The sequence below is a fragment of the Vigna umbellata genome, chromosome 4, assembly GCF_029865625.1.
Source record: "Vigna umbellata cultivar VRB3 chromosome 4, Vumbellata_1.0, whole genome shotgun sequence".
Classification (NCBI taxonomy): Eukaryota; Viridiplantae; Streptophyta; class Magnoliopsida; order Fabales; family Fabaceae; genus Vigna; species Vigna umbellata.
Window position 1 is genome coordinate 35,977,265 of NC_142168.1, and position 21,330 is coordinate 35,998,594.

The following is a 21,330-nucleotide window of genomic DNA, read 5'->3' on the forward strand; positions in this document are numbered from 1 at the left end:
AATTTTAACCAGGATTTCTAGTATTACCGAACGGTCAATGACCGTTCAGTGACGAACGTACACTATCATAGGGAAATTTCGTATCCAGAATTTCATTCATATTCAACTCGGTTCTTAACACATAGTTTCATAACTTTATACATTCATATCATAATCAATTTTCATACTTCATTTAATCTATATCATATAAATTTCATATATTTCATACCTCAGAACATAACAACCATCATATATCATATAGTCAAATATCACAATAATCATACTTCACTTTAATTTAGCAACTCAACGAACGTTCATGCAACACAATAAACATACAAATTAAATTAAATAAGTTTCCGTTACCTCTGAGCGTAAACGAACGTCCTAGAGACAGAAATACGGTTCGCCTAACTACGATTCCTTCTACCCTTAACGCTCAACGTCTCTTCAAACCAGAATCAAACAACAGACCAAAATGGTTCAAAATGAGACTATGAACTCATGCAACCAGAACTTGGTTTGCATGTGTCCGAGAACGAACGGCTAAGGACAAGAAGAACTTACCCGTTCAGAACTCGAAACTGATCGGTTCAAACTGAAGCTTGGGACGCCGAAAGTGCTTCTACGATGCCTGAACGGAGATTGGAGAAGAGAAAAGGTAAGATTTCGTAGAGAGAAGGGAGAGCTTTTAGTGAGAAGGAGGAGAAATGAGAAATATCAGAGTTTTGAAGAAGAAGATGCATGCAGAGTGTGTGACGCAACTTTCCAAAAACTCAGTTTTGCTTAAAACAAACGTCCGCTCATCTGCTGACACCTGCATTCTACTATCTAATTTCCGGATCATCCCGCTTGACACCTGGCGTCCGTTCAGAGGGGTTTGGGTGCTACAGATGCGTCGGAACGTTCTCAAACAAGACACACACACGAATGGGGATAAAAATGCATGGTGATGGGTGTTTCTTCGTGCATCCCATCAAATTTCTACCTGCACCTCATCACACGCTTCCGAAAATTTTGATCCGGAACAGGGGTGTGTTAACTGTCTTTCGAAAAAGAAATTTCAGAATTGATCTACTGTGTTGCGGAAAGTAAAATCCAGTTTTATGGAATTAAGGGACAGCCTAGCCTGCCATTTTTTTTTTTAAATTTTTTAATTATTTTTAAAATTCGTTTATCCATATTTAAAGCATATTTAATTATATAAAATTTTTTAAATTTTTAATTAATGTTTTCAATCAAATAAATTAAAATAATATTATATTTACATATCATATTATTCTATTATAAATAAAAAATAAAATTTAATTTGTAATGATAATGGTTTAAACTACAACACTAATATATATTTATATTCTTAAAATAATATAACATAAAAATATTAACTTTTATTTTATACTTTAATTTAAAAAAAAAACGGGTTAGTAGAATAATCCACCGCTAATTTGACGGGGATCATGTAAGATTTTGCCGAATTGAAGTCACATATTTAAAGGAAAGTAGAAGTTTGAATCTCTGAAGATACCCCACCCACCATTCATCTACGATTTGGTTAAAGGAGGGGTGTAATGGTTCAATGAGGACATCCACACACAGCACTTGGTCGTGTTGTACTTCCAAGCCTTTCACATCTCTTTTTCATGTTTGCATGGATGTTTTAATTTCACTAAATAGCAGTCTGAACACAGCTTTACAAAATAAGAACTAAATTTTAACCGTTACATCTCAATTTAAAATACTCCATTCAAACACTACAAAAGTGACAAGGTGAACAAAAATGACAGTTTAACCAAAAAATGGCCATTGTTGTTAGAAGAAAATGCCAGGGTAGGACAAAAACAAGACTTCAAAACAGACAATAAAACATCTTGGTAGGTATATATTCTCGCTAGTATGTGATTGGCATCCAAAAATTTCAATCAGCTTCTTTACCACTGTGCTGAGACTCAATTTGAGCAACTTCGTCCAGGGCCAGACCTGAATTGCTTATGTGGAGTAATATTTCTGATGAACACATCTTATATGCTGTCCATATAATTTAAAGAGGACCTTGCATTGGAATCTCCATGAAATCTCCATGACTCAATTGAGATTAGATTACACTTACTTTAGATTCCAACATTCGTCCCAAAATTAGCCTAGCCCATCCACAACTTCAGCACTTTATCCTTACCACCAGAGGCTACCTTCTCTCCATCGGGACTCCAATCAACAGAAAAAACCTTTACCGCAAGAAAATAAATTTAGGTAAGCAACTAGAACGAAAAAGTATATAGCAAAATAATACCAAAAAATTTGGCATGTGAAAAGACATACTTCATCAGAATGGCCTGGAAGATCTTGTTTCAACTTCCGAGTCCGAATATCCCAAACCTGGAAAACCAAACATGGCCAAGGTTCCACCTTTGCAAATGAAAATTTATACGTTCTGATGTATAAATCAAACTAAAAAATCGTGATACAAAATCCTTTATTAATAGAAACAGAAAACCATGCTTACCTTAAGTGTGGCATCTCTGTGCCACTTAGAAGAAGTCTACTGTCTGCAGACCAGCTGTACAATAATAACTTGGTTAGGGTTCTAAATGAAATATCGTTGGCTTCAAGTAAGAAGGAATCACGTAATTGTACCTGATCTGGTAAACAGGCCCGACATGGCCCCGAAAGGCAGCAACAAATTTCCCTGTGGTGCCATTCCATAACTTCACAGATTTATCAAAAGAAGCACTTGCCACCCATAGCCCATCAGGTGAAAAATAGACGTGGTTCACAAGCTGTCAGCAACAAAGCTTAACTTAATCATTAAACCTAAAAGATGTTACATGTGTAACAATACAATCAATTTCAACCAGCAACTAATAACAAGAAATGGACATCAGCAAATATTTAACATAATTTGGAGACATTGCAGTCCGCAGGACAACCTGCTGTGACTCAAGTTTAGATCTGATACATTGGCCAAGAAAAGGATATCAGATTTATTAGAACCTTTTTTCCAAATTTTAGATTGCAAAGATACAGTCATATATCATAATATTCTTTCAAAAGGCCTTAGGCACTCAATAACGCTTATATAAACCGAAGTTGCATTGCATTTGATGATAGTTTTGGTTTATTCTCATTCCCATAATTTGAATGATAAGAAAAATAAAGAAAAGTTGTACCTGCTGATGACCTGTCATGCGAGTTTTGGGATGCTTGTTGACAAAAGGTTCCCAAAGGAACATAGTAAAATCATCAGATCCAGAGACCAATCTCTCAGGGGCATTGCCTCTCATTGCTTGATACCTTTCCAGAGCAACCTATATTCATCAGTGGCATAAGCTGAGAAATGTGAGGAAAAGATAAATTTAACATTTAATAGATTGAAAGCATCAACTACTCTAACAATAGCTATGAATGCAAAATGGATAACTAAAAGAAAAGAATGGAAGGATTAATTATTTCAAACCAAAGTTCCAAAACATTAATTAACAGAAATGAGAAAAATGTAATATGAAAATGATAGGTTTCCAATTAAGAAACCTTATCCACCACTCACTACACACTTTAACAGAGAAGAAAGAATACTGTATAACCTCTGATTTATTGATCAATCAAGAAAGAATACAAGAATGGAGCAACAAGGGAGCCTAACCTCCCTCCAACAAGACTCACAAGTCTGTTCAAACACCAGAGCTTCCCCTCCTCCTCCTCCTCTAATCCCCAGCTCACCTATTTATACAACATAACATTCCCGCCCCATCTAACTGTTAACACAGTTAGGCCAACTAACCAACTAACTCTCTTTAACTGTTTAATAACAGTCGACTAACCTCTCTTCTTCTTTACATACACTTTCAACTTCCTGTCAGAAAAACAATAAATCTTTCCAAACTAAGAACCACACAAATCACTTATGGACGGCATAAAGCAGTACTCGAGAGCTTTAAACTCTAAAGCATACAAAATTACAAACTTCGACAAACATTAAGCTGGTCACTAAAATATTATAAATTATTAAGAATAATTTCCAAGTTCAAGTAACATTTTTATAACAAAAATCAAGCCTAATACTGTTATATGGGATTGGATACAGAATAAAACAATGCCATTGAGCAATATCAAAAAAAAAAATTCTGAGATAAGCAAGAATATAAGCAATGAACCAATCTATAATTAAACAAACCTGACCAATCTGAGTTTGGGCTAACCAATCTGACCAGCCAATGCAGTCGGGTCTAGTAACTAAAATCCTACGTTCAGAGGGCCAACAATACCATTAAATTTAAAAAGTTACCTTCTTCATTTCCTCTGGAGATGAATATTGTTTTCCAGTATGATCAAAAGCTCCTGTGCGAAGAACATACTCGGTAAACATACTCGGTGCTTAATGCCAAAGAATTAACCCAATGCCCATGTCCCTAAAATTTTTCCAAAATATTAGAAAAAGTATTGGAAAGTAAAGACATTTTAATAACAGAAAATACATGTAGCTGATTCAAAAATTAAGAAAAGAAAGAACATCATCGTATCAATGATAGACTTTCGTCATTCCATGATAGACTTTCATTTGGCTTTAAAAATACCTCTAAGTATTTTTTTTGCTTTCCACAGCCATCGTGTCAGTTACACATTTTTTCTCTACAGCAGCTGCTATACCCTTTAACCACTTTTAAGAAGTTTGACTTATGATACATATGTTCTAACTTGAGGAGGTGTATTAAATAAAGATATGATTTGAAAAAATGAAACATGATGAATATTGATTGTCACTTTGACAGAGAGAAAGTCATGTCGAGGAAATATCTGTCATCATTTACTTTGTCAGCTTCAGCAACCAACTGAGTTTCATTTTACTAAGTCTCTCAAGGAGTCTTTGTGTTGATGACATCTGTAACAAGTTTGTCTCGTGTGATACATATGCTTTGGCTTGGGGGAAGTGTTAGAGATATGATTTGATTACACTAAATAGAAAGATATGATATGATTTGGTAGGGAAATGTGAAACCCTAAATAATTAACTCTGAAATACATGTCAAATCACAATCAATTTCACTGCTGAGTCACCTGGCTGCTTTCATTAAGGCACCGCGCCACACACTAGGATTCATTAAAAACGCACTAAACGCTGCATGCACGAGCGCCACTTGTCACGTTGGAAGATTCTGAAGTCAGAGTGAGTGGGCAGGTGTCGGCTTGGGAGACGTTCATCCTAACGAACTTGGATTGAACAAAATGATTTTTCGAAAAACCCTTTCACTCACCTGCATCACTCATCTTCTTCCTCAGAACCTAACCTTTCATTTTCTCCAGCCTCTTTCTAAAAACATCCAACTTCTCTCTACTGTAAATCTCACGCCTCTCCTCCAATCACATTTCAGAACCGTAGGAACGTTCTCGGAGACGCTGACGTTATTTTGGACCGAACAGAATTAGGATCTAAGCTGGTAAGTCCTCTCCTCCAGTTGTTCGTCCATTTGGTTTCTTGCGAAACCAGATTCTGGGTTCATGCATGGGTGAAATCTGAGTTATGATTGATTCTGGTGTATAGATTAAGTGGAAGTCAGTAAGTGGATCTTGGAGTAGAACACTGTTAGAGGACGCACCATACCCTACTTTAGGACGTTTCGCATATTGATCCGGGTAAGGGAAGCTTATATATTTAATTTATACTTGTATGATTATATGAAGGCATGATATGGGTTGTCTGTATGAAATATATGTATATGTGCTATTCTGGATCTGCATGAACGAACCCTGTTGTGCTGTTTGAATATGTCTTCTGTTGGTTGAAATGCATGTTGAATTGGATTTATTAATGTAATGAAATCTGTATAGTATGTAAATTAATGTGGATATGAATTTATAAAGTATGAATCGTATGAAAAATGTTAAAGTTAAGAAAGTTGGAAAATCTGGATATGATAAACTCTCCCTATGATAAATTACGTTCGTCAATCGTACGGTTTCGGTTTTTCCCTGAAAAAGACTTAGAGTAGAATTCTTTCATTTGGGAAGAATTCGGTTTGAGAACGAGCATCCTTATTTGAATTACTATGTTTGAGCGTTCGGCTCAGCATAAAGTTATCGCACGCCTTAAATTAAACAATACTAAAATAAGTAACGTTCGGTCTTATATCGAACGTTCGTCCTAAATAGCATTCGGTCTGATACCGAACGTTCGTCCTTAATAGCGTTCGGTCTGATACCGAACGTTCGTCCTAAACAACGTTTGGTGTTAAATCAAGCGTTCGTCCTAAAGAGCGCTCGGACTTATTCTAAGCGTTCGTCATGATTGATTCTTGGTCATCTACCTAAGGGTTCGTTTTAATGAAGTGTTCGGTCTTAGATTGAACGCTCGTCCTTATCTTTGATTCATTAACGAATGTAAATAGCGTTCGTTCAAATATTACAGTATTCATCCTCTTACGTTCGTTCAAATACTGGCATCGTTTCTTTATATATAAAATTTTACAAAGAAAATTCTAAGTATTATTGAACATCCTGGGTACATTGAATCTAGTCCAAGATCTTCTTTATTATGAAAATTTTTCTAAGTATCATTATGCCTTCAAAAGAGACAGTTCATTTAACTGACCAAACAGAGAGTCACAGTTGTCCATCCAGTACTTATTTGGACGTTCGTCCTAAATTCTTCAAAGGACTGAACGTTCGTCCTTTTATGCTCTTAAAGTTAAAGATGAGAATGATGATAAATTATAAGATATTACCATGTGAACACTATATTGAGTGATTCTATGAGTATGGAATTTGAACGAGCGTTCCATGGAGGAACGTCTCTTATATATATATATATTTGAATATTAAATTTGGTAAAGTATGACTGTGGATGAGCTACGCCAGGCTTGGTCCATCCTGATATTCCGTGACACTCATCTTCACGTAGAGGGGAGTAGTTCATGTGTGGGAATGGCAGGAGGTCCTTAGTCCATAAGTTAACATGGGCGACGTAAGAACGGACTAACCTCGAGTGACAGCTGATTAGGTATATCCCGGCTACTACCTCACTCGGGTGCGAGGACGCCTGTAGCTACACGGTTTCATACAGTCCGGACGGTCGTCTTATATATATGTATATATATATTTATACAATGTTACATGATGTTATATGTTAAACTATGTGATTGAGTGGAATGATATGTTCACTGTATGTGTTGATGTATATATTAAATTATATAAGCTTACCCTTTCGTTTTTCCTTGTGTTGTCTACTGTCTATGTACGTTCGTCCTGTCTTGCAATGATCATCCGTGTGGATGTGAGCAGAAGGCGAGGCCACTCTGGAAGACGTTATTGAAGAGGAGAATTTGGTCGAGGTGGAAGTAAAAGCCGAGCCTTAGAACGCTCGTTAGGATAGGATTGTAAATGTTAGATTCCATTTTGACGTTCGGTTAAATATTTTGTAAAACCGTTCGTTCTAGATTTTCCCTATTTCCGTTTCGTAAATGGTATTTTCTGTATATAAGCCGTTCGGCTTTAGAACCTTGATCCAGTATTGTAAAGACTGCACTGTTTTACTGTTTTAATGTAATTAATTCTGATTATGGTAATTACTGTATTTTGGGATGTTACAGGAAATATCTTACCAAATATTTTCTATTATTAGATATTGATCGTGTTCCTTATTATTGCATATCTTCTTTATTATTAATAAGAATACTCATATGTACAATACACGGAATTCATTATATTCCATCTTGGTTTCTCTCTTCTCAACATGGTAATAGAGCGGTATCATCCTTGTGACCTGATTTGTCACTAATCCTTTCAATAATTGTATAACAAATTTACATAACATTGATTCAAAATAAAACATCGAAATCCTTCCAGATTGAAATAGAAAAATACCAATAGGTAGCTACATCTGATGAGAAGATATTATCAAAACACTAAATGAAGAAAAAAGTTACACCAGATCCGAAACAGGGGTCATGCATAACAAAAACCATGTTAAAAAATAAACATGCAGATGAAAAGTTCAACTGAAAAGGGATGAGGCTCACCTTAAGTTCACGGATTAGTTTCCCTTGTGTGGTTTCCCAGACTTTGATAGTACAATCCTGAGAACTGTAATAAAGCAACACAGATAGGCTCCAAGCAGTAAATAGAATTACAGAATGATAATTAAGACATTAACTTAACCAAAACAAGGGAAAAGCCAACTACAGGCATCAGTAAACACTAGGATCAGTTCAGTTAAAGTACAGAAAATAAAAACTCTTGAGATAAAAACGTGAGTTAAAATCATAAAATGAGAATTGAACCAAAATGAATTTATATTTCCAGTCTAACAGGGGGAATGCAGGGATATGTAAACTATGACAATGAGCACCAATAAAAATCCCGACTAAACTTCACAGAAACTAGGACGAAGTAAAGAGAGAGAAAATACCCAGTATAAATCACACCATCTCCACCCCATTTTACACATGTTATTGCAAGTGTGTGGCCACTAAGGCACATAACACATTTCTTTAAAGAAACATCCCATATACGAGCATCCCCATCTTTGCTGGCACTTACAAAGCGACGGCATGGAGAATTCAGGTGGACAGGTTCCCAAGAGATACCAGTAATCCATTTCTTGTGACCCTATATTTAAGAATAATTTGAATTATATTATCAAAGAAACACATCATATGGAATTCATGACACAAAAACCCTTCTACTAATATCTGTTTAAAAGTAAATAGTTAACAAACCAAATAATAGTTGAAATATGTAACTAATAATAAATAAATGACAATTCATATAAAACATCTCCAGAATAAAGCAGGATGTTCTTTTATTTACTTTTGGAATTAGGGCAAGGAAGAGGGGGGAAGCTGTGTAACTAGAGTTGTGTAATTCTTATAGCTAAATCAATGCTGCCCCTGCAGTCATTGCTCCATTGCTCACTACTGTTTTCAATATGTATTTCACTACGACAATGTACTATTCAATGTTCAAAGCATCAAGTTTCTCTGTTTGAATCTTCAAATAGTGGAAGTTTGCAATGCTATCAATAAACTTAAATGAAAAAAAATTAAGAAAAGAGTAAACAAACTTTATAATAGATAAAGTATTGGTGATCAAAGATCTTACAGTTAGTGGATTGCCTAATGACTTTCCAGTTTGAGGGTCCCAACAAATAAGTTCACCAGCCTTGCTCCCACTTACAAGATACTTTCCATCCAGTGACCATGCAATACAAAGTACCCAGTTCTTGTGTCCTGCATAAAATGTAAACAGCTATAATGCTATATATGACTCGTTAAAATTGCCGAAACATTATGAAACTATAGAAATTGATATTAATTTAATAAGGAAGGATAAAGAATAGCTCTTTACAGCATAGTAGACCATTGTAATTCTCCCAATACTATAATTCCCAGCCTTCACAGTCCCTATCCTTCCCTCTTATTATTTTCTCATTCCTTTGCAATAACCCCCACCCTCCCACTATTCTTTGCCAGCTTAGAATTCCATCATGATCAAGATTTAATAGCATGAACATTCCCCTTAGCAGTAACACACTGCTTCTCATCGAGAACCTTCAACTAATTCTAACTCCTTTTACCATTTAGTTAAATTGATCATTTATATTCTTGTACTTAATTAGCAGATACCAAGAACAACTTAACATTTTTAAATGTCAAACCTTTGCAAGTGTACAATGGTGTCTGAGTGGTCAAGTCCCAAAATCGAACACTGGTATCACCAGAATGTGAGAACCTGATAAATTAATACACACTAATTCATTCTCTGATCACTATTTTAATGCACCGTGACACGTCAAAATGCACTCACACTTCCACTGCATGCGCCTGCCATGTGTCACGGTTGGAGCATTCTGAGAAGGTTAGGGGGAGACAAGTGGCGTGTGGAGGTTGGGGAGTTTATTCTGCAATGGGAAGAGAAAAATAATTCTGAAAAACTCTCCCTCTTCCTCCTGCATGCTTCATCTTCTTCTCAGAATTTCTGCTTCCAAATTCTTTGCCCTCTCTCTAAACCGTTTTCATCTTCTCTCTAAGATAACTCACCATCAAACCTCTGATCTCATTTCAGACACCATAGAAGCCTTCCCTGCACTGTGAACATCATTCTGATCCGAACAGAATTGAGAACTGAACTGGTAAGTTCTCGTCTTTGCACCTTCGTCCATTTAGTTCATGCAAACCAAAATTCTGGTTGCATGCATGAGTTAGAAGTCTGATCCGTTTACGATTTTTGGTGTGTTAGATTAAGTTGAAGTGGTTGAGTGAATTTCTGATAGAAAGCCGTGAGAGCACGAGAGAAACTCTAAGCATTTTGGAAGTGCACTGCTAGATCAGGTAAGGGAAGCTTATAAGTTTAATTCATACTGCTTGATTTTTTTGTGATATGAGTTGCATGTATGTAAAGTCTGATGTTTGAGCTGTTATGAACGGTTACTGATATCTGATATGATTTCTGATGTTGGTTTAATCTGTCATGAACAAATACTGCTTGTATGCATTATGTATGTTGTTTTTGATTTTGATTAAATGCATGTTGATCTGATCATGTATAAATGGAGTATGGTGATTGTATAGTTGGAATGATTCAAATGTTGAAATCTGTATGATGATGATGTTTAAGGTGAATTAAATCTGGAATGAAAGTTATAAAGTTATAAATTGGAAATCTGGAAAATTTTGCTAAGGTTGAGAAATCTGAAATTTCATTCTTTCCCACTGATAAATGACGTTCGTCCCTGTACGGTCTTAAACCGTTCGGCATTTCAGTAAAGTAATTTAGATTGGGATTCTTTCATTTGGAAAGAATTCTGCTCATGAACGAGCGTCCCAAATTGAATGTCTGAGCGCTCGTCTAGCTCAGCAATATTTAAATATTTAAAACTTTATGAATAAGTAACGCTCGGTCTTATACCGAGGCGTTCGTCCTAATTAGCGTTCGGCCTTATGTCGAGTGTTCGTCATTCGTAGCGTTCGGCCTTATGTCGAGCGTCCGTTCTCAATAAGCGCTCGGTCTTATCACGAGCGTCCGTTCTGAATCTCGCTAGGTCTTTTACCTCGCGTTCGTACTAAGTGAATATTCAATTGATAAAATAGCGTTCGTTCAAAGTATTTAAATATTCATTTTTCTTTGCGTTCGTTCCATTCCTGGAATTTGATTCATATGTAAATCTCTTGAAAAATAATTCTAGGTGTTCTTGACCCTCCTTTGTACATTAAATCTGGTTCAAGTTTCTACCATGATTATTTTCTAAGTACTAGTACACTTCAAGTCGAGTCGGTTCATTTAACAGAATCCACAGAAATTACATTCGTTCTAAGTATTTTTCCTGAGTATCCAGTGAAGTTATTTGGACGTTCGCCCTGAGTGTTCAGTGGACTGTACGTTCGTTCTGTTATTCTCTTACAGTTAAAGATGAAATTGATGTTACATCACATTGAATTACAGTGTGAACACTATATGGATTAAATCTATGATTATGGATATTGGATGAGCGTTCCAGGGAGGAACGTCTCTTATATGATTGAATATTGAATTGGTAAAGTATGACTGTGGTTAGTTAATGCTGGCTTGGTCCATCCTGATATTCCGTGATGCTCATCTTCACGTAGAAGGGGGATAGTCATGTGTGGGAATGGCAGGAGGTCTTTCGTATCCCTCACTTAGCAGGGGCGAAGGATTTACCTCAAGTGGAAGCTGATTAGGTATATCCCGGCTACTACACCACTTGGGTGCAAGGACGCCTGTAACTACATGGTTCATACAGTCCGGACGGTCTGTCTTATATATCTTTCTATGTTAAATTACATGATTAAGTTACTTGATGCATGTGTGAATCGAATTACGAACTGTATGTGTGTTGTATTAATTAAACAGTATAAGCTTACCCTTGCGTTTTCCATTTGTGTTGTCTACTGTCCATGTGCTTTCGTCTTGTCAAAATGCAATGATCATCCGTTGTGGATGTGAGCAGATGGTGATGCATCCCTTGAAGTCATGCTGGAAGAAGAAAATTTGGAGGATGCAAATCTGGTGGAAGTTGAAGTTAAAGCCGAGCCTTAGAGCGCTCGTTAGTTTAGTACTGTATATATATATTAGCTCATTTTGGGACTTTCGGTTATCATCTTGTAAAACCGTTCGTTATTAGTGCTCGTTATTTTGAGCTGTAATTTGTAACTCTGAAACCTTAAGTTGTTCTGCTTTATTTTCTCTGCACTTGGATACGCTCGTTATTTGTACACCAGCCGTTAGGCTTTGAACCTTGGTTTCCTGTTAATATTAAGACTGTTTACTGTTCACTGTTAATTGTAATTAATTCTGAATTATGGTATTACTATATTTTGGGATGTTACATTAGTGGTATCAGAGCAGTTTTGTTCTTTTAAGGAACACTGTAGGTTATGAGTGCACTACGTTTTTGCTGTGTACTTATTATGTGTTAAGGAGTTATTGTTTTAACTCTTGAACTTTTCTAACGCTCGTTTTTCTCTGATCCAGAGAACTAATGGCGCCTAGACTTCCTCCTCCTCCCCAACCGAGTGAGTCCGATACGTCCAGCAACACTAGGTTGTTGGAAACCGTGGTTGAAAGGCTGCATCAACAGAACACAACGTTGCTGGAGCAGAATGCCACCCTGATGCAGCAAAACCAAGCTGCTATGCAAGGTTTGGAGGCCTCGCGTGTCAATTCTGAAAACACGCAAAGGCAATTGATGGAGATCTTAGCTGCTACCAGACACACCCCGGGAGCGTCTTCTTCTAACGCTGCCCCGCCTGCAGCTGAATGGAGTTTGGAGAGTTTCCTCCAACATCATCCGGCTAAATTCAGTGGGAAATGCCTTCCTGATGAGGCAGACCAGTGGCTAAGGAATATGGAGAGGATCTTCAATGCTAAGAGGTGTCCGGATGAGAACCGTTTAGCGTACACTGAGTACTTGTTGACGGGAGAAGCAAGCCACTGGTGGGCGAGCGCTAGAGCCATCTTAACGGACGCTCAACAACCAGTCACGTGGGAAGTTTTCAGGAATAAATTTTATGAAGAATACTTCTCTGACAGCGTTCGTTTTGCAAAGGAGGTTGAATTTTTACAGCTGGTTCAGGGGGGAATGTCAGTTTCTGAATATACGAACAAGTTCAAACACTTGATTCGCTTCAATACAATGGCCGCTAGTGAGGAGTGGCAGTGCAGAAAATTTGAGAACGGTCTACGCAGTGATCTAAAGGTTGTGATTTCCAGTTTGTGTATCAGAACGTTCCCTGCTATGGTTGAGAGGGCCAAGGTGTTGGAGAAGAACTTGGCAGAGGCAGAACGACACAAGAAGCAACAACAAGTTAGTAGGGGACCAATGGTGTCCAGGGGAGGTTCTGTTCAAAGGAGACTACCTTACGCTCGTCCGAATCAATCAGCCAATACGAGTGGTTCTCAAGCATTGATTCCTGTCGGACAAACTGGACAAGGAAATGTAACTTGCTTTCAATGTGGGGGGCCGCATTATCGTTCGTCCTGCCCTCAGCTAGTGGGAGGGAAACACTGCAACCGATGTGGACGAAATGGACACGTGGGGAACGAGTGTAACATGAGTGGAAGAGCAGTAATGAGACCACCAAACGCTGGAAGAAATCAGCCCAGGGGGGGACGAGCACAAGCAGTAGGTCGTGTGTACGCTATCACTGGAGCGGAGGCAGCAAGCGCAGGTAATCTTATAACTGGTGAATGCTTGCTGTTTGGAATGCCTTGTCATGTACTGTTTGATTCTGGGGCGACGCACTCCTTCATCTCGAAGGCGTGTGTTGAAAAGCTGGGAATAGTGGAGAGGGATATGCAGTTTGACTTGGTGGTATCAACACCAGCGGCTGGAGAGCTTAGGACATCTACCGTGTGCATTATATGTCCTATTGTGGTTGAGGGGCATAGTTATAAGGTGAACTTAATCTGTTTACCTTTGAAGGACTTGGAAATAATTCTAGGAATGGATTGGTTGGCTACCAACCATATTATTATAGATTGTGGGAAGAAGGAGTTAGTCTTTCCAAATGAAGAAGAGGAAGAACTGTCAATCACTCTTGGGCAGTTTAAGGAGGACATCATGGAGGGGGCAAGCTGTTTCCTTATCATGACGTATGAAGGCAATGAGATGGAGCGTTCATCCAATGTTGATAACAGTGGAGGACGAACAGTAGTGGATGAATTTCCAGATGTTTTTCCGGATGAAGTACCTGGTCTACCTCCCATCCGTGAGGTAGAATTCACAATTGATTTGGTAACCACTGCTGCACCCATCTCGGTTCAACCATATAGAATGGCACCAGCTGAGTTGGCCGAACTCAAGAAACAGATTGAAGAATTGATGGACAAGAGGTTCATCCGTCCAAGTGCTTCACCATGGGGAGCACCTGTGTTGTTGGTTAAGAAGAAGGATGGCAGCTCACGGCTATGCATTGATTATAGGCAACTTAATAAGCTGACCATCAAGAACAAGTATCCACTGCCAAGGATAGACGATCTTCTAGATCAGTTGCATGGTGCGTGTGTGTTTTCTAAGATTGACTTACGTTCGGGCTATCATCAAATTAGAGTGAAAGAGGAGGATATTCAGAAGACTGCATTCCGGTCTCGATATGGTCATTATGAGTATGTGGTGATGCCCTTTGGAGTGACAAACGCACCTGCAATCTTCATGGATTACATGAACAGAATTTTTAGACCGTACTTGGATAAGTTTGTTGTGGTGTTTATTGATGACATCCTCATTTATTCCAAGAGCTTTGAAGAGCATGAAGACCATTTGAGAATTGTCTTGAGCGTGTTGAGGGAGAAAGAGCTGTATGTCAAGCGTTCAAAGTGTGAATTCTGGATGAAGGAGATCCAATTTTTGGGGCACGTTGTTTCTGCTGGTGGTATTGCAGTAGATCCAGCCAAGGTGAAGGCAGTGCTGGATTGGGAGAGTCCACGCTCTGTCACGGAGGTTAGGAGCTTTGTGGGACTCGCGGGCTACTACAGGCGGTTTATTGAAGGATTTTCTAAGATAGTAGCCCCTCTGACTTACCTCACCAGGAAGGACCAGCCGTTTGCTTGGACAGATAGATGTGAGGAGAGCTTCCAGGAATTGAAGAGGAAATTAACAAGCGCTCCTGTGTTGGTCATTCCAGATACAGCCAAACCTTTTGAAGTGTATTGTGATGCATCCTATCAAGGTTTGGGCTGTGTACTGATGCAGGAAAGAAGGGCAGTGGCATACGCTTCCAGGCAGTTAAAAATCCATGAGAAGAATTACCCCACACACGACTTGGAGCTAGCAGCAGTCGTGTTTGCATTAAAAATCTGGAGGCATTATCTGTATGGTGCAACGTTTCAAGTGTTTAGTGATCACAAGAGTCTCAAGTACCTCTTTGATCAAAAGGAATTAAATATGAGGCAAAGGAGGTGGCTTGAATTCTTGAAGGATTATGAATTCGAACTGTTGTATCATCCTGGAAAAGCTAATGTGGTGGCTGATGCCTTGAGTAGGAAGGCCGTAAGAGTTTCTGCAATGATGGTGAAGGAGCTGAACTTGGTGGAGAGTTTTAGAGATCTAAGATTACAATTTGATTTAGGAGCGAACGTTATAAAGTGCTGTAATCTTAGAATTTCCAGTGAGGTATTTGACAGAATTTGGATAAAGCAACGTGAGGATGAAGAATTGGTGAAAATCTTGAGCGTGCTCGGTACAGATCAGGCTAAGGGGTTCAATGCTGGAACGGACGGTCTACTACGATATATGGGGAGAACGTGCATTCCAAATGACAGTGAGCTGAAGAGGATTATAATGGAGGAGGGACATCACAGCCGTCTTAGCATGCATCCTGGCATGACTAAGATGTATCAGGACCTTCGTTTGTCATTTTGGTGGCCTGGGATGAAGAGTGACATTGCACGTTTTGTGTCAACTTGTTTAACCTGTCAAAGAGCCAAGGCTGAACATCAAAGACCATGAGGATTGCTGCAGCCGTTGGAGATTCCAGAATGGAAGTGGGATAGCATCTCCATGGATTTCGTGACTCATCTACCACGTACAGTCCGAAACCATGATTCAATTTGGGTAATTGTGGATAGATTGACTAAGAGCGCCCATTTCCTGGCTGTTAATTTAAAGATGTCCATGACAAACTTGGCCAAATTGTACATTAAGGAGATTGTTAGACTGCATGGAGTTCCTTCAAGTATTATATCAGATCGGGACACGAGATTCACATCTCGTTTTTTGCAGTCATTGCAAGGAGAATTGGGAAGCAAACTGCAAATGAGTTCTGCTTATCACCCTCAGACGGATGGCCAATCTGAGCGAACCATCCAGACTCTTGAAGACTTGTTGAGGACTTGCGTTATAGATCATATGGGAGTATGGGATGAAGTTCTGCCGCTTGTTGAATTCACATACAATAACAGCTTTCAAGCAAGCATAGGAATGGCACCGTTTGAAGCTCTTTATGGAAGGAAGTGTAGAACTCCTTTGTGTTGGTTCCAAGAAGGCGAGAATGTGTTAACCGGACCTGACTTGATCCAGCAAACAACCGAGAAGGTGAAACTGATCCAGGAACGTTTGAAAACGTCTCAAAGCAGGCAGAAATCTTATGCTGATAAGAGAAGAAGACCCTTAGAGTTCTCTGCTGGTGATCACGTTTTTCTAAGGTTGAATCCAATCACTGGAGTGGGAAGAGTTCTTCGTCCAAAGAAGCTTTCACCAAAGTACGTAGGACCCTATCAGATTCTGAAGAAGATTGGATCAGTGGCGTATGAACTGGCTTTACCTCCTCAACTGTCCAACCTTCATCCAGTCTTTCACGTTTCACAACTCCGGAAGTATATAGCTGATCCATCACACGTACTGGAGTTAGAAGACATCCAAATTCGCCCAGACCGGACACTGGAGATGCAACCTGTTTGTGTGGAAGACAGCCGCACCAGACTCTACAAAGGCAAAGATGTTCGTCTTGTGAAAGTGGTGTGGAATGCCAAGACTGGTGACTCAACATGGGAGGTGGAAGAGGCTGTGAAGAAATTGTACCCTCACCTATTCCCTGGTAAGCTTGAGAATTTTCGAGGACGAAAATTTTTGTAGTTAGGGGGAATGTGAGAACCTGATAAATTAATACACACTAATTCATTCTCTGATCACTATTTTAATGCACCGTGACACGTCAAAATGCACTCACACTTCCACTGCATGCGCCTGCCATGTGTCACGGTTGGAGCATTCTGAGAAGGTTAGGGGGAGACAAGTGGCGTGTGGAGGTTGGGGAGTTTATTCTGCAATGGGAAGAGAAAAATAATTCTGAAAAACTCTCCCTCTTCCTCCTGCATGCTTCATCTTCTTCTCAGAATTTCTGCTTCCAAATTCTTTGCCCTCTCTCTAAACCGTTTTCATCTTCTCTCTAAGATAACTCACCATCAAACCTCTGATCTCATTTCAGACACCATAGAAGCCTTCCCTGCACTGTGAACATCATTCTGATCCGAACAGAATTGAGAACTGAACTGGTAAGTTCTCGTCTTTGCACCTTCGTCCATTTAGTTCATGCAAACCAAAATTCTGGTTGCATGCATGAGTTAGAAGTCTGATCCGTTTACGATTTTTGGTGTGTTAGATTAAGTTGAAGTGGTTGAGTGAATTTCTGATAGAAAGCCGTGAGAGCACGAGAGAAACTCTAAGCATTTTGGAAGTGCACTGCTAGATCAGGTAAGGGAAGCTTATAAGTTTAATTCATACTGCTTGATTTTTTTGTGATATGAGTTGCATGTATGTAAAGTCTGATGTTTGAGCTGTTATGAACGGTTACTGATATCTGATATGATTTCTGATGTTGGTTTAATCTGTCATGAACAAATACTGCTTGTATGCATTATGTATGTTGTTTTTGATTTTGATTAAATGCATGTTGATCTGATCATGTATAAATGGAGTATGGTGATTGTATAGTTGGAATGATTCAAATGTTGAAATCTGTATGATGATGATGTTTAAGGTGAATTAAATCTGGAATGAAAGTTATAAAGTTATAAATTGGAAATCTGGAAAATTTTGCTAAGGTTGAGAAATCTGAAATTTCATTCTTTCCCACTGATAAATGACGTTCGTCCCTGTACGGTCTTAAACCGTTCGGCATTTCAGTAAAGTAATTTAGATTGGGATTCTTTCATTTGGAAAGAATTCTGCTCATGAACGAGCGTCCCAAATTGAATGTCTGAGCGCTCGTCTAGCTCAGCAATATTTAAATATTTAAAACTTTATGAATAAGTAACGCTCGGTCTTATACCGAGGCGTTCGTCCTAATTAGCGTTCGGCCTTATGTCGAGTGTTCGTCATTCGTAGCGTTCGGCCTTATGTCGAGCGTCCGTTCTCAATAAGCGCTCGGTCTTATCACGAGCGTCCGTTCTGAATCTCGCTAGGTCTTTTACCTCGCGTTCGTACTAAGTGAATATTCAATTGATAAAATAGCGTTCGTTCAAAGTATTTAAATATTCATTTTTCTTTGCGTTCGTTCCATTCCTGGAATTTGATTCATATGTAAATCTCTTGAAAAATAATTCTAGGTGTTCTTGACCCTCCTTTGTACATTAAATCTGGTTCAAGTTTCTACCATGATTATTTTCTAAGTACTAGTACACTTCAAGTCGAGTCGGTTCATTTAACAGAATCCACAGAAATTACATTCGTTCTAAGTATTTTTCCTGAGTATCCAGTGAAGTTATTTGGACGTTCGCCCTGAGTGTTCAGTGGACTGTACGTTCGTTCTGTTATTCTCTTACAGTTAAAGATGAAATTGATGTTACATCACATTGAATTACAGTGTGAACACTATATGGATTAAATCTATGATTATGGATATTGGATGAGCGTTCCAGGGAGGAACGTCTCTTATATGATTGAATATTGAATTGGTAAAGTATGACTGTGGTTAGTTAATGCTGGCTTGGTCCATCCTGATATTCCGTGATGCTCATCTTCACGTAGAAGGGGGATAGTCATGTGTGGGAATGGCAGGAGGTCTTTCGTATCCCTCACTTAGCAGGGGCGAAGGATTTACCTCAAGTGGAAGCTGATTAGGTATATCCCGGCTACTACACCACTTGGGTGCAAGGACGCCTGTAACTACATGGTTCATACAGTCCGGACGGTCTGTCTTATATATCTTTCTATGTTAAATTACATGATTAAGTTACTTGATGCATGTGTGAATCGAATTACGAACTGTATGTGTGTTGTATTAATTAAACAGTATAAGCTTACCCTTGCGTTTTCCATTTGTGTTGTCTACTGTCCATGTGCTTTCGTCTTGTCAAAATGCAATGATCATCCGTTGTGGATGTGAGCAGATGGTGATGCATCCCTTGAAGTCATGCTGGAAGAAGAAAATTTGGAGGATGCAAATCTGGTGGAAGTTGAAGTTAAAGCCGAGCCTTAGAGCGCTCGTTAGTTTAGTACTGTATATATATATTAGCTCATTTTGGGACTTTCGGTTATCATCTTGTAAAACCGTTCGTTATTAGTGCTCGTTATTTTGAGCTGTAATTTGTAACTCTGAAACCTTAAGTTGTTCTGCTTTATTTTCTCTGCACTTGGATACGCTCGTTATTTGTACACCAGCCGTTAGGCTTTGAACCTTGGTTTCCTGTTAATATTAAGACTGTTTACTGTTCACTGTTAATTGTAATTAATTCTGAATTATGGTATTACTATATTTTGGGATGTTACACAGAACCACTTGCCAGTTGTCGTCCATCGGGACTGAAGGCAACACTAAACACAGCTTCAGCATGACCTAAAAATATAAACAACCGCAAAAATATGAATTCCAGAAAATTCAAAGAATAACACAAACTTGTGCTACAATCATCAACATCCAAACCACACTGCTGTCTCTCACAGTTTAGCAAGCACAATACAACATTGTGCCACTACGAATGGGAAAATACACAATATGTCTCACATACCAGAAATAGTTGCAGAACAGCGATTCACAGGACGAATCCGGAAAATAGCTTGAGGTTGACAAACTATAGGCAAAGCCTTCTCCACCGAGACTGGAATAGTGTTAAAGTAACATTGCAAAGTAAAAGAAAAACATCATTACAAGTGCGTAATTCTTTGTATCAATTCTTTAGAAAGATGAGGATTTTTTTTCTCAAAATGTGTTAAAAGCAAGTAAATAAGTGAATTTACAACGAATTAAGAAAGAAAAAGAAATAATTTATTGTAAACAAACATGACTAACCTTTGTTTTTCTGCAAGTATGTTTCAAGTGGCGCAATGAGCTCCTCATCTGATATATAGAAAGCATACGGCAACTTCTCTTCCTAAAATGAAAGCATAGATAATCGCTCAATGTTATAAATAATAAACAAAATGTAAAATAGAATTTGAGAAGAATAAAGGGACTTGCTTACATTGTTTTGAAGCTTATTAACAATCTGATTGAGGTGTTGAGGGCCAGCATTCTGAGGTAGGTACATGGGAGAGCCCAAGGGAGTTCCATCTGGGTCTGTCAAAAGACACATCACGTTGTTGATTATCTCCCTCTTCTCCACCATAGTCTCTGTCTCTACCTCCATTTTTCAATCAGGGATTTTCCTTCTCTTATGCTGAGATTCTCTTATGGATGATGCTTCTTACTCTTCCACTTGGGGTTCTATTTGGTTCTATCTTCGTTGTCGTGCTGAAACTAATAAAAGTAGTGAAATAAAGTCACACCGGCACAAACCCTAAATTACGCAGGACCCAGGATCCATCATACAGAGACCTCAGACTTCCCATATTAAAGCCGAACGGCTGAGGCCACGTTTGGTGAAGTTCTGTTAGAATAGGTTTCGAGGATCTACCTAAGGCCAATGTATTGACCGAGCGCGCGCAGTCGAATGGTTGCTTCCGAACGGCCAATCACAAGCTTGGGCCGAACGTACAAGTCCGAACGATCGTACGATGAATGGCAGTGCGCATGAGGCCCATCGGAAAAACGATCGAGACAGATAAGTTGTGTTGACGAGGCCGGGCGTTGGAGGCCGAACGGTCGGCAGAGGACCATGGAGGCCGAATGGCAGGTCGCTTTATGTCCGACGACCGAATAACTTGGGACGAACGACCAAGACGTTGAGGCCGGAGGGTCGAATGTTGAATGCCAAATTTGGCTGAGGTCTTGACCGAACAGCTGAGGATGCGCGGCCGAACAATGGAGACTGAGTTGTCGGGTTGATGAAGCCGAGTGCAAAGGGCTGAACGGTGCAAGTTGACGTTCTTCTTAGGTGCCCCTCATTGGTTCCTTGTGTTTACAATGGGGAATACCCACTCGCCCCACGGTGGGCGCCAAATGTTTCGGTCGGATCCAGATGACCCTACTAAAA

At 39.0% G+C, this 21,330-nt stretch overlaps 3 protein-coding genes across 3 annotated transcripts; all 3 read right to left on the reverse strand.

The window, feature by feature from the left end:
* Positions 1–1,610: 1,610 nt before the first annotated feature.
* On the reverse strand, positions 1,611–4,324 carry LOC148200020 (notchless protein homolog). Its single transcript, XM_088111947.1, has 6 exons — positions 4,256–4,324; positions 3,141–3,278; positions 2,608–2,750; positions 2,477–2,530; positions 2,293–2,349; positions 1,611–2,198 (listed from the first exon to the last, which is right to left on the reverse strand). The coding sequence occupies exons 1-5, from the start codon at positions 4,262–4,264 to the stop codon at positions 2,322–2,324; spliced, it is 372 nt and encodes a 123-aa protein (XP_087968073.1). The 5' UTR covers positions 4,265–4,324; the 3' UTR covers positions 1,611–2,198; positions 2,293–2,321.
* LOC148200021 (uncharacterized) lies at positions 4,299–10,033 on the reverse strand. The gene is made up of 6 exons (XM_088112821.1): positions 10,029–10,033; positions 9,620–9,693; positions 9,064–9,191; positions 8,372–8,571; positions 7,983–8,046; positions 4,299–4,379 (listed from the first exon to the last, which is right to left on the reverse strand). Exons 1-6 carry the CDS (start codon positions 10,031–10,033, stop codon positions 4,299–4,301), a joined length of 552 nt encoding a protein of 183 aa, XP_087968947.1.
* A 9,650-nt stretch (positions 10,034–19,683) lies between these two features.
* LOC148200022 (notchless protein homolog) lies at positions 19,684–20,612 on the reverse strand. Its single transcript, XM_088112822.1, has 4 exons — positions 20,380–20,612; positions 20,208–20,289; positions 19,927–20,016; positions 19,684–19,754 (listed from the first exon to the last, which is right to left on the reverse strand). The coding sequence occupies exons 1-4, from the start codon at positions 20,542–20,544 to the stop codon at positions 19,684–19,686; spliced, it is 408 nt and encodes a 135-aa protein (XP_087968948.1). The 5' UTR covers positions 20,545–20,612.
* Between the last annotated feature and the right edge of the window lie 718 nt (positions 20,613–21,330).